At 43.2% G+C, this 12,246-nt stretch overlaps 1 protein-coding gene across 1 annotated transcript in view; it reads left to right on the forward strand.

The window, feature by feature from the left end:
- Positions 1-16: 16 nt before the first annotated feature.
- The window catches only part of RNF11 (ring finger protein 11), a 30,108-nt gene continuing 17,878 nt past the window's right edge, over positions 17-12,246 (forward strand). Inside the window, exon 1 of the mRNA XM_042030669.1 lies at positions 17-190. Within this exon, the coding sequence (XP_041886603.1) occupies positions 68-190 (123 nt within the window). The 5' untranslated portion in view covers positions 17-67. The remainder of the gene's footprint in view (positions 191-12,246) is intronic.

Here is a 12,246-nt window from a genome sequence, read left to right on the forward strand (position 1 = left end):
GCTGAGGGCGCGGATCCGCCGCCGGAGCGGGAGGAGGCGGAGGGGGAGCCGCGCTCCCCCCGGGAAGATGGGGAACTGCCTCAAGTCCCCCACCTCGGATGACATCTCGCTGCTCCACGAGTCCCAGTCGGACAGAGCCAGCTACGGAGACGGGGCTGAGCCGGATCAGGAGCCGCCGCCGCCATATCAGGTAGGGGAGGGAGCGGGACCGGGGGCAGCGGGGCCCGGCGGGGCTCGCGGGGTCGCTCGCCCGGGGGCCGGCCCGCATCGCCCCGGGGGCCGCCGCCTCCCCGCCGCCGCTGCTCCGGCGCTGGGCGGCCCGAGCCTCTCCCTTTCCGCCCGCACGTAGCGCGGGGGAAGCCGCTTTGTCTCGGCCGGTGCCGGCGCTCCGGGCGGGCGGGAGGCGCGGTGCCGCCGGCGGGGCGGGGGGCGGAGGGCCGGGGCCGCCCGGCCGGTGCCGCGTCCTTTGTTGCCGGCGGCGGTGACATCACCGTCTGGCGCGGGGACGCTCCGGGATGGGGACCGCGGGCCCTGCCCGGGCTTTGTCCGGGCCCGCTCGCACCGCTCCCGTATTTTTAGCAGCATCTGATCCCCACTAAGTAACTCCCCCAGCGCAGGGGATCCTGTTTCCCTGCGTCCTGTGGGGCACCGGCGGGGAAGTGTTTCCCATTGTTCGGTGGGTTGTTTTTTTTTTTTTTTTCTGTCTCTGTGAGAATCTGTTAATTTACATCTTGATGACGAATCAGGGGGAAAGAAGGAAAAGGCCGGGTATTTGCTTTGATGGCTTTGCTGGCAGCGGAGGATAACGCCGATGTGGAGGGGGGATGGCGTTGGTGTGAAAGCCTGCGCTTGGCCGCCTCTGGAAGGGATGGACACGGAAAGGAAACCTGAACTTGAGGTTGCACTTGTCTGCTCCCTGTGATCTCCGCCCCCATGTATAGAAATGTGTATTGACCTAAAGAAGCGGTCTACAGCGCTGAAAAATGAAAATGAAGACCATCCAGTGGTAGAACTGCACATTCTGTTGAAGTTTTGAAAGTGTTTCCCTATCTGGGATAATAGCATACATTTCAGAGGAATCTATAGAAACGGCAGTCGAGACACACATTCTAGGGGGGTGACTTGAGAGCTGTAGCTTTTCTAGGATGGGAGTCATTCCATAATTGCAGACCCTGATGCATAATTAACAAAATTGCAGGAAGTATTTAATCGGACAGGCATGTAATCTACAAATGCTTTAGCAAGTTCAAGAATTCCACCCTGACAGGAGCCCTGTAAGTGTTGAAGAGAAGCCCTACACGTAGCAGCCTTTGCTGGTGCCCTGAAGCTGCACTGATGTTTCTTGGCAGTGTGTGCCTGATTGTTTTGTTTGGGTGCAAAAGCTGAGTGTTACAATAAATTCCGTGATGCGAGGAATTTTTTTTTCTGATTTCTGAACTATGTCTGCTGAAGTCCAGTAAATAGAAAGTTCCTGGTGGCAGATCAAGTTTTTAAAGGTTGTGTTGTTCTAAATTAAGCCTGAATGGTCCATGAGGTTTAGGACTGCATTGTATTTTTGTCAAATCAGCGTAAAAGTTTGAGTGTTTGTTGCATTTGTATCTGTGATTCTAGGAAGACTTGTGGAGGTTTTTTTTCTTGTTCTTCCCTTTGAAAACAACCTGTTAGCTCTTGTCAGTCACCAATCAAGTACATGCCTTATGCAGGCCTTCTTGTGTGAAAGTTGGTGTAGGTAATGACTCTTTCTCTGTTGTCAGAGGTTTTTAAAATTTTTTCTCGATAAAGAACTTGTCTATAAGTGTGGATGGTTGACTGAGAGCATGACAGACAGTAAAATAAATTAACCCACAGGTGTCTATTTTCGAGTGAGTGTATTCATAGCAAACCTTCCCTCAGCTGGAGAGAGCTGTGCAGCATCAGGTGATGTGCCCACAGGCACTTGGCTGTGTCGAGCATCACTGTCTGTCCTGAAAGCTCCTCCACTGATCCTGGCAGTTCCTAAAGCTTCACCTTAGGGTAGCCTTTAGCATCTCATAGTCAAAGTCAAAGCTACTCTTTCCACAGATTTTGAACCACAATGGTTTGTAACTTAAAAAAAAAAAAAAAAAGGCCTTACCTACAATATTATGCATCACTTTGTGCACTTTGAGGTTGAGGGGATTTATAATTTTAAGTTGGTTAATGTTTACAAGATGCACAAAACTCTTAAGTATGAGCAATTGCTGATGCTCCAATATTGCTTTTGTGCTAGCAATAAGTCTCTCATTTTAACTTTCCAGTGGCAGCTAAGAGTCAATATTACAAATGGGGATTTAGCAGTTGTGTCCTTGATCCTGGTAATTACTTCTTTCAATGTCTTAACCAGAGTTAGTGTATAATTTGTAGACATTAGGAATGAAAGCAAGGAAGAGGATAAAACGAGTTTGAAAACTTGTTTGTGGCAACTAGCCTCAAGAAACTGGAAGATGAACAGTTTTACAGCCAACTGCTGAAATTTCAGCTGCAAAATGGACATATTTTAGAAGAGACTAAAATCTGGTATGTTTGTTACTCTTGAGTTTGCAGCAACAATGTGTCAACTTCCTGAATAGCTCTTGCAAGGTATGCAAACTATGGGAAGGCTTGTTGGGTGAAGATACACAGTTGAGGAAGATGACTTCTGTGTTATTTTGACATTTAAAGTACTTTTTCATGTTCTGACAGGATTGTGCCATGGGCATTCACATGGGAATCTTGTTATGCCGTAATTTTTATTTACCTATTGATTTCCAACTGCAAAATGTACCCCCAGTAACAATTGCAGTATAGCATGTCAAATTGCTTGGATCAGTGAGTGCTATTAAACTGGCTGTGTAAAATTCCTGCTTCCAAAAGTGAGGTTGAGAATTGGATTGTCAGTATGGACACATGGAGTAATGGGGAATTGAGAGGCTCTGCAAATACCTGTCTCTTTGTTCCTCTGGCAGTACCTGTTGCCAGCTGCTGCAGAAAGGCCTCAGAGAGTAAGTACCTTTTTAAACAGGTATCTTAGTTAATGAGAAAGTGGCCCATTAAAGCATCAGCTGTTTTCCAGTGTGTTGAGCTTAACAGCTAACGTGAGAAATAATGAAAACACACCAAAAAAAGAGTGTGTTTTCATGGTGGGGAGGAAGGAAGTGATTTCAAGAGTGGACCAACATTTTCATAGACACTAATTTTGAATGCCTCCATTTTAGAACCCAGAAATTACAACTGCTTTTCTAAGTGTTAAGAACATGCAGCTCCATTTTTAACCAGGGAATCTGTGATTGGGAAGGAGTTAGCTTTGGTTTTGTTTTTTTTCTCAAGTCTTCAAAATTGAGTATGCTTTCAAGTTTGTTTTCCTTTTTGGTGTATGACTTCTTCACCATCTGTTGGCAGTACGCCTTCTGCTGTTTTTCCATACAAGTTCACTGGGTTTTTTTTCAGTTTCTTACTTCTAGTAGTTCTTCTGAAAGACTTTATTCTGCTAAACAGAATGTGTCCCTTTCCTTAATCCTTGTTTTATATTTCTGTTCTTAAATAGTTCCTTAATAGCTGTAGGAAATAATTTGCCGTTTTATTCAATTTTGGAATTTTTACACACTAAAGTACGGAATGCTTTACACCTTTTCTCCCTAAGTTTCTAAAAAGTATTACTGTGGACAAAACACACTGCAGTCTTCTAAAAAAGATGTATACCACTTGCTAAATTACTTAGCTAAAAGCATGAGAAATAAGCACAAGATCTTGGTGTTGATACTAAACTACTAAAAGCACGTTTGATATGTTGATGTGGCAGATAGGCTAATAAAATATTTTACCCTCTTGCCTGAAAAACTCCAGAGCCCTGTCTGGTACTTTGTACCACCTTGTGTTGTCTTACGGGCCCAGATAAAATGTTTCAGTGGATCTAGTGGATTTTTTTTTTTTCTTTTTCTTTTTTTTTTTATTTGGAGAGATTATTTTAAAACCTTTTGGCCTGGATACTCACTTGATTTGGCTGTAGGCACAAAATGAGATGAGAGATCACAAACATGAGCTTAACCCAATGCTGTGCTCCCATAATCCTCCAAAAGCTGTTGGGGACAGCAGGTTTTGAAAGTATAATTTAGGATGTCTCATAGCTCCTCTTAAAACTGAGATTGCTGCAAAAGCCTCCTTGGGCCTCCTCTGTTAACCGAGTGTCACCTATACACAGTGTACGTGTCCTCATCCCTCTGTCTTGTCATGCTTCATTCCAGCTGTCCCCAGTTCAGGGAGGTGGCACGTCAGCCTGTCCTGGCAGTGCCATAGGCTGGTGAGGAGTACAGCACAGTAGGTGCAGCCCTGGAGATGCTGAAGAAGTGCCCAGTTTGAACAGTCAGAGAATCTTCTTGAAATAGTCCACTGCATTTCTGTGTGAACCTTGCCCCATGGGTGGGAGTGTTGGATGTCTTTTGCTCAGCAGAGAAACCAAGCCTTTGTTACACTCTCCTCGTGACTTAAGTAATATGTTACATTGGTGTTCTGATACTGTCTTTTCAAAGGCATGGTAATTAATGTAATTCGAAATTCCTAGCCAGAATAATTCTGATCTAGGAGTTGCACCCATTTATAGAATCAGCTGAATATAAATTCCCTTGGGTCCCAATTGAAATGATTTATCATCTGTGATTGCCTGTATAGTACAAGAAAGAAGAGTGCAGTAGTGTAACAGGTTATAATCTACCACGGAGTGGTTGTGCAAAGCTGGAACTCTTGGTCTATGTTGGAACAGCATGAAAGGGGGAAAGATGCAATGGGAAAACATTACATACAGAAAGCTACCCATGAAGGAAAGCAAACCAACTAGTAGGGTTACTTTCATATAAGAGAAAGCAGTATATTTAAAAGTTGCCTATGCATGTCTTACCCTTTTTTCTACTTGTCCTCCACATCTTCGTGATGTGTATGAATTACAGTTGCACTTGTGGATGTGAACTGAAATACCTCTCCAATCCACAATTCCTTACTCTGGTGGAAACTTCAAAGGGATTCAAACCCTTTGTTTTTGTTGCTGGTTGGTGCCTTCTGGCAGCAGTGCCTGGGGTGAAGATCAGCTGCAGTGAGGAGAGAAAGTGATGGAGGAGCTGAAGTTGAGAGTTTGCTGCATGGGTAAGAAATGATAGAGTAGCCAGTGATGTTTGGCTCTTCTCTTTAATGATGAGATTGCTTGAGTGACCTTATGTAACTTATTCTCAGAAATGAAGAAGTGTTTTAGTAGTTTTCTGGAATAACATTTTATCTGTGAAAGACCAAGTATTAAGTGATAAAGTCACTCCTGATAAATAGTTATGATACAATTCGACACCTGCATTCAGAAAAGCTGTAAATGCTCCATGTTTTATGCTGCAGTTCTGGTAAATTATTTATATGTGCAACGCAATAAACCTTTTTTTAAATATCAGTGTAGGGCTATACAGTTCATTTTCCATACTGTAATGAAATATATGTATTATAACTGTCATTATAATAGCATTCAAGATTATTTGGTTAGTGAACAATATGCCATGACACTTCTTATTCTTCCACAGCTGAAGAATTTAGCAAGTTGTCTAGAGAATTGTATTTCTGGTTATCAGTTATAGATGAGAAGTTTCTTGAGGGTGTTAAGCCTAAACTTCCTTTCTAGACAACAGTTAGAAAAAACCTGCACCTGTATTTCCTGTCTCAGTGCATACTGGTTTCAGCCTGCCATGCTGGCTGACAGGGGCTGTTTTTCATTTTGCTGGTGAAAAAAGCTGGTGGGGCAGAGGGAGAAGACAGGAAGGAAGACAGACCTTAAAGTAAAGGATACCAGATGGTATCACAGAGTTGGGTAACTTCAGTCTTGAAAGTACCCATTCATAAACAGTTTAAGTGAATATTTTAATTAATATTGGTTGAATATTGTAAGGCTTTGTCCGCTTAAAATAGATTTTAAACTACAGTCGGTTAAAAATGTGTTAGGCATGGCTAGAGGAAATGGGAAGAGTGTGCTGATATTTGAGTTCTCTGTGTTACCACCTTTCTTATAAAATTAGAGCTGGTTTCTAGATTCATTGTTGTTGAGTTGGCTGTTGGTAAGGATCTGTTCCTAACCACTCTGTCCAGAAGATTTTCCAAGGGGGATTCTGAAAAAGAAGAGAATGTGTTTATAATAGCATTTAACAGAGTATTGCTTTCTGTTTCACATGGATTTCTGCAAGAAGTGTCTTAAGTTGGATCAAGATGCTCTACTGAGTCTGTCCCTGTCTTCCCATGTCCCTGTTCATCACTTCAACAAAGGAAGGAGGCTCAGCTTAATGAGCACTTCTGCAGACCCTGTTAATGGTTGTAGTCAAACTAGCTGCAGAATGTAAGGCGAAGAAACTAAAAATAACACCTCTTGCTTGTGGCAGACTTGTGTCTTCCAATCATTGTGCTTGTCCTTGTTTCTGCTTCCCCATATGCACAAAGAGAAATGTATTTGTATTTTGGAGAAGTAATAGTCTGTGGAATAGACTCAAGCAAATCAGCCATGACTTTTCTATAAGCTAATGAAACAGTTCCTCAGAGACTAAAGAATTACAAAATGAGCAGGTTTTTAGGGATGTCGTGGTTGAGTAAGAATAAAACCTTTTCAAGGGAAAAAGCTGAAGAGTCACCAATCTCTTGACTCTGAAAGGCAAAGCAAGCTTCGATCTCTGTTTAGACCACAAGAAAAATTGGCTCTGACATTTCAAAGGTCTCAGAAGCAAAGATGTGTCTTGCTCCCTGAAGGTAGGATGTGTTTTTGTAGAAGATGCTGCCTTGTTCTGCCTGTCTCTTGGGGGACAGCCATAGCAGCAGCCTGTGCCAGCAGAGCTAGAGTTGTGTAACTTCTTGTTGGGTAAAACTGCACTTCAACCAAAAAAACTCCCAGCCCCAAGACTAAACAAAACAAAATCTACCAAAAAACCCAACTCTAGCAGCCCTAGGATAAGCTATCATCATCCTTATTTAATGTCTTCTGTTCTGTTTGTAACTTTAGCAAACCACTTAACTGGTCTGTGCTTTAGTTTCTTCACTGTAAAATGAGGAGTAAAGTTTATCTTTAGTGCAGGCATGCTCAGTAATTTAATTCAAGTTTGTAAAGTGTTCAATGGTAATTTGATTTTAATAAAATAGTGTTCCTCTATTACAAAAGGAACCTCTGCAGAAATTTATGACAAACCTGATGCTGTAGAGAGGGAGCTTTATCAGAAGATCTGTTTAAGGCAGTAGATAAGTCTCCTAAAATCTGTTTTGGAATCTGATAGTTCAGCGTTTATTTGGCAGCCTGCATTCCAGATGCTTGATTAGTAGGAATGAAGAGGCTGTGGAGATGGTAATAAGAAATCGTGCCTAATCAGGGTGATGAATCTTTGCTATGCTGGAAGATTGCGCATTCTTTTGGACAAGCCAACCCAAACGTGCAATACCGCCCTCCCTAAAAATCTAGGACCACCATGGATTTAGGAAGCTCTTCTGTTTCTCATATGTACCTCAGGTTCAGTGCTGTGATCAGCTGTTGCTGGCTGTACATCTGGAGTCAGTTTCTGACCCGCGAAAAATAAACTACTTTTATGTTTTGAGGAGATAATGATCTGTGGAATGGACTAAAGCAAATCAACCGTGACTTTCCTATGAACTAATGAAACAATTTCCAAGAGACCAAACAGTTACAGAGAGTGATTATTTTATTTACCAGCCCCTCCATAGGAATCTGCCAACCACTCTGTTTCTCATCAATGAAGAAGAAAGTCAGAATGCCAGTGGCGTAAAAGCTGCTGGGCCAGGATCCACACACGGTGACACGGACAAAGAGCAGATGCATGCGGCAACTGGAGGAGGAGATAAAAGAACCATCCTTTCAACCGCAGTTGCGTCAGCCGAATCACAACCAGCTGGGTTATTGCACTGGGCATTTCTGCTGATCCACCACAACGCTCTCGCATGCTCTGTACACATTTGCACGCACGCGTACCCTCTGTCAAAGGCCAGGCTGATTTTTGAGCCTTCTCATCCTCCCTCTGTTTTTAGCCACTGGTTTAGTTGAGGGATGATGTAGACCTGAGGTGCCCAGGGGAGGAGTGAAACTGTTGGAAGGGTGAGAGAAACCGTGACTCAGGAAATTCAGTTCCTCCCTTAGCCCCAGCATGCAGTGATGAATGTGCAGGCTATTATCCTTGCAATACTGAAACCTGTTTCCCTTGGTTGTATTTTTGGACACTGGAGTGGTCTCCATCTCCTCTCATCTGATTTTTGCTCAGATGAAGCAATTTGTATTTCTAGAGGCATGGTTCAGGAGCAGTCCTCGCATGTTGTGCCCTGTACTCCAAGGCCAAATGCGTGTGCAGGGACAACTTCATCCTCAGTCAAAGACAAGTCTCAGCTGGCTCACAGTGCTGAGTTTCCCAGAGCTTAGGATTGTAGCTAGCCCACTTGCCAGTAGAGTTTGGACTGCTAAGAGAGGTCCTAGAAGCATCAAGGAAATGCCTGGTTTATGACTAATAAAATTTAATGAAGCTGCTTGACTATCCCGTTGTAAGCAAAAAATGAGTCAATCTATGCTGGTTTGGACAAAAGCAAGGAATCGAGTATCCTGCAGCCATGATTAGAACCATTATGTCTACCACATGCTGCCAGTTTCTAATCTTTGTCATGGCAAAACTTCTTCAGAAGAAAAATCGGACTAGAATATATCCCACAAATATATTATAACTACTGTCCAAGGATATATAGCTCTGTGGAGACTGTAAGGTGTCCCTGTAGTCCTCACCACTTTCACTCTCTGTGGCTCTCCAGATGATTTGTGTACAAGCTCCAGCCAGAAGGAAATGGAGCAATATTTCTCTGTGTTTATTCCCATAAGATGTATCCTGTTAGTGGGGGATACAAATCTCTTACGACTCAGTGTGCGAACATTGCAGAATTGGATGAGGTTGGGTGCTCTTGCCCTTTCTGTTTCAGAGCTGTGGGAGGCTTATCTAAGAGATCAAAGTGCATCAGATTCCATTATTTCAGTATCTATGGGACAGTATAATGCATGAATACTCTGAGACGATGCCTGTGTCTGACTTTTATTCATCACTGTAATTAAAGCCAGATACAGAGCATGTTCTGTGCACTAAACGTTAATCACAGTGTTTTATTAACACAGTTGTTGAAATCTTTAATTCAGACATTGTATAATTTTGTAATATAGATTAAGACCAGTATTTATTTTGCCTGAATACATGAATTTTATTTAAAGTTCAGAAGGAGAAGAGATTGCTCTCAGGTTTTGAACAAATGAGTAGCAAGTATTGCTTGGCTGCAGACGTACCAAACTGCTAAACTGGTTTGGTCTGTACTGTTGCTTAACAAAAAGCAGTGAACTGCTGTATTCAGTGGAAAATACATAAAAGGCTCAGCAAACTAATGCTCTAAATTCAGATTTAGTTAAGACACTGAAATTAATATTTTAACATCTGTAGTCTTTATTTTATGCTCTGTAGTAGTACTTGCTTAATTGCCATTGCCAGTTTCTGATGTTTTGGGATTTCCCTTGGTTGTTTTCTGTTTAAATATTATGATTTGTATTGCAGTTGCATCCATATATCTTCAGTTTAGCTTATGAAATATGACAAACACATTGCTTTAGTGTCTGCTTCACAGAGTTCTTTAATGTTGCATCTATATATTTGGAGACCTTGAGGCAGTTGTGGATTGTCCCGTGGAGAATGGTGTCCTTGAAAGTGTATTACCCTTCTTGGAAGGGAACAGAATAAGTTTTAAAATTCAAGCAAAAATACTTACTTTAAATTAACTGTTAATTCTTTTCTTGGTTAGTGCTTTTTTACCTCTCAGTTCCTGGCTCTCCGGGGCTCTGTGGGCTGTTTTGACTGTGCTCACAAGAGCCAATGAAATCCCCTCCGTAGTCACTAAACTGAAATACAGGCCCACACCTCTACTTGGCAGTTTTTAGGGATCTGCTGATTGGAAGCTGGTGAGAAGCACTGCATAGGTAGTGTTGCACTAAGGTCTGTCCCGAGCTGAGAAGACTCCTCCTGCCCCAATCTCCCAGGCACACCTCTTCAGCTAATGGCACCTGCAGGATGCTGCAGTGGCTGAGCTGGCCAGGTACCCCCAGTGGCTGGGCTGAGTTAGATGGGTGGCCTTTGGCCCAAACCTGAGTTGAGATGCTTGGTTATTCTCCCACCCTGCCCTCGATTGGAAATGGGAGTGTGGTACTTAATCCATGAGAGTGGATTCATATGATAGCTTGCCTGGAGCTGTGCTGGGTTGTGTGTAATCATTCCAGTCATCTGTAAGAATCACAAATGAGGTGCAGGGAGGGATTTTACTTATATCTGAATAGAGACAAACACCTTGAAATTTCTGAGACCTGAGGTTGTATTTATTTTACTGTGTCGCTAAACTACTGAAAGTAAGTTTACCAAAGAATGCCCATTCCTTCTGTAAATATAGTGGGCTTCTCAGCTTAAAGTAGACGGAGCCAGGTATTCAGAGACAGTGTTTAATGGCAAATTTTGTTTTTAAAAGTCCTTTAGGAAACAAAAAAATACTATCCACACAAAATTTCATGCTCCAAGTAATCTTTTATTTCCTCTAGAAACTGTATTCTTGTTCAATGAGTAACCTGGTTTTTCCTGCCTCCCAGAAGAAGCAAGATGACCTAGATCTAGAGCTTCCTGGGGGAGAGTTCATGTCACCCTATATATAGTGTCTCCTGAAGTGTCTTTATGTAGCTGTCATTTACTCTGAGCTGATGAACTGAAGGAGAAAAGAGCTATAGTTTTAGGCTGAGGTAGGAAAGGTAGAAAAGTTTTATCCCTCCGTTTTTGGGGGGTCTATCTTATGCACATGTCACTAGCCAGATTCCAGCCTGGTGAAGGCCAGACTTCCCAACTTCCAGCTGTAACACAGAACTTCATGTCTCTGTCTCCTCAATGTGCTGCAGCTGAAAGTGACCAACTAGCTCTGTTAAGGAGTGAATTGGATCCTGCCTTTGTGCCAGCAAGAGTTTCTGCACAGGACTCAGAACGTGATATCCTGGGGTCAGTGTGTTCTTTGGTCTGGTCAGATCACGCAGATGGAGACTCCTCCGAGCAGCGCTGTTGGCACGGTGGTGTTTTTATTGGAGAGCAAAAACTGGGAAAATGGTAGTAACAAGTACATAACAGATGCTACCAAACAGGCTGTTGGTGTTGAGGGATCCGGCAAGTGTTTCCACCTCAGGGTGCTGAGTCAAACAGTGAAGTGTACTGTAGGCTGAGGGAAATCTGCCCGTCCTTTTGTCAGTATAAGGCTTTTTTTTAGATAAAGGAGAGTTTATCTGAGTCCATCAGCAACTTGAGTGGTTTGGACTTCTGCAGCCTTTCTGGGGAGAAAAGGGTATTTTCCAAGTCCCTAAAGAAAGTGCCACTGCCTATGGACACCAAATACTCCTGTCCTGGGGCCTTCACCAGGCCCGTGTTGGTGGAACCCATCAATGCTCCTGGGGTGGCTGTGTACACCTCTGGCATGTGGAGAAAGCAGCATCTGTGTTCATTTAACTTGATGGCAGGATCCTGTTCCAGCACTTAAAAATAATGACTTCAACAGGCCCAGCTCAGGAATGAACACAGCCAAGGCCCAAGGAGAGGCTTGGGGGCTGTCTCTGAGTTCAGCAGACCACTGGCTGAAACCAGGCAAAAATGTGATGTGCCTCATGCTCAGCATCATGTGTGTAGATGTTTCTGGGACAAGGAGGTCTGATCTAACCATCCACTGCTGCCAAAAAGGGATTGCTTCACTTTTCCCTCCTGTTTTCTACATGGAGCCATGTTCTCTGCAGTCACTCCATGGTGGCTCTGGTGCTTGGTGGGGCAGCTCATACCATTCAGTTGTCTGAGATGGGTTGTCTTATTCTTCCTCCTGTCAGATTAGTGAAATGAACTGAATTCCTGGTGGAGATTGGATTTATCAGCACCTACAGATTGCATTTTACTCAGCGACATCTGTGGAAAGGTCTACATGTGTCAGGTATTAGATATGTGCTATTACTTCCAAGTATTAGAGAAGTTTTGGCTTTTCCATGTTGAAATTAGGGCTATACTTGGATTTAACTGGGTACCAGAGCATGCACAGGATGAGTATCTTACACTGGTTTGGGCAGTGAGTGCATTTGGGTATGGTCTGTGCATGAAATGCAGTCTAAAGATGCTATTTCTAACTTGAGCAGGGTGGTGATTTCTGTTGAAGGGA

Source organism: Corvus kubaryi, unplaced genomic scaffold (assembly GCF_017639235.1).
Source record: "Corvus kubaryi isolate FWS band 111438036 unplaced genomic scaffold, C.kubaryi_AGA036_p1.0 37334, whole genome shotgun sequence".
NCBI lineage: Eukaryota > Metazoa > Chordata > Aves > Passeriformes > Corvidae > Corvus > Corvus kubaryi.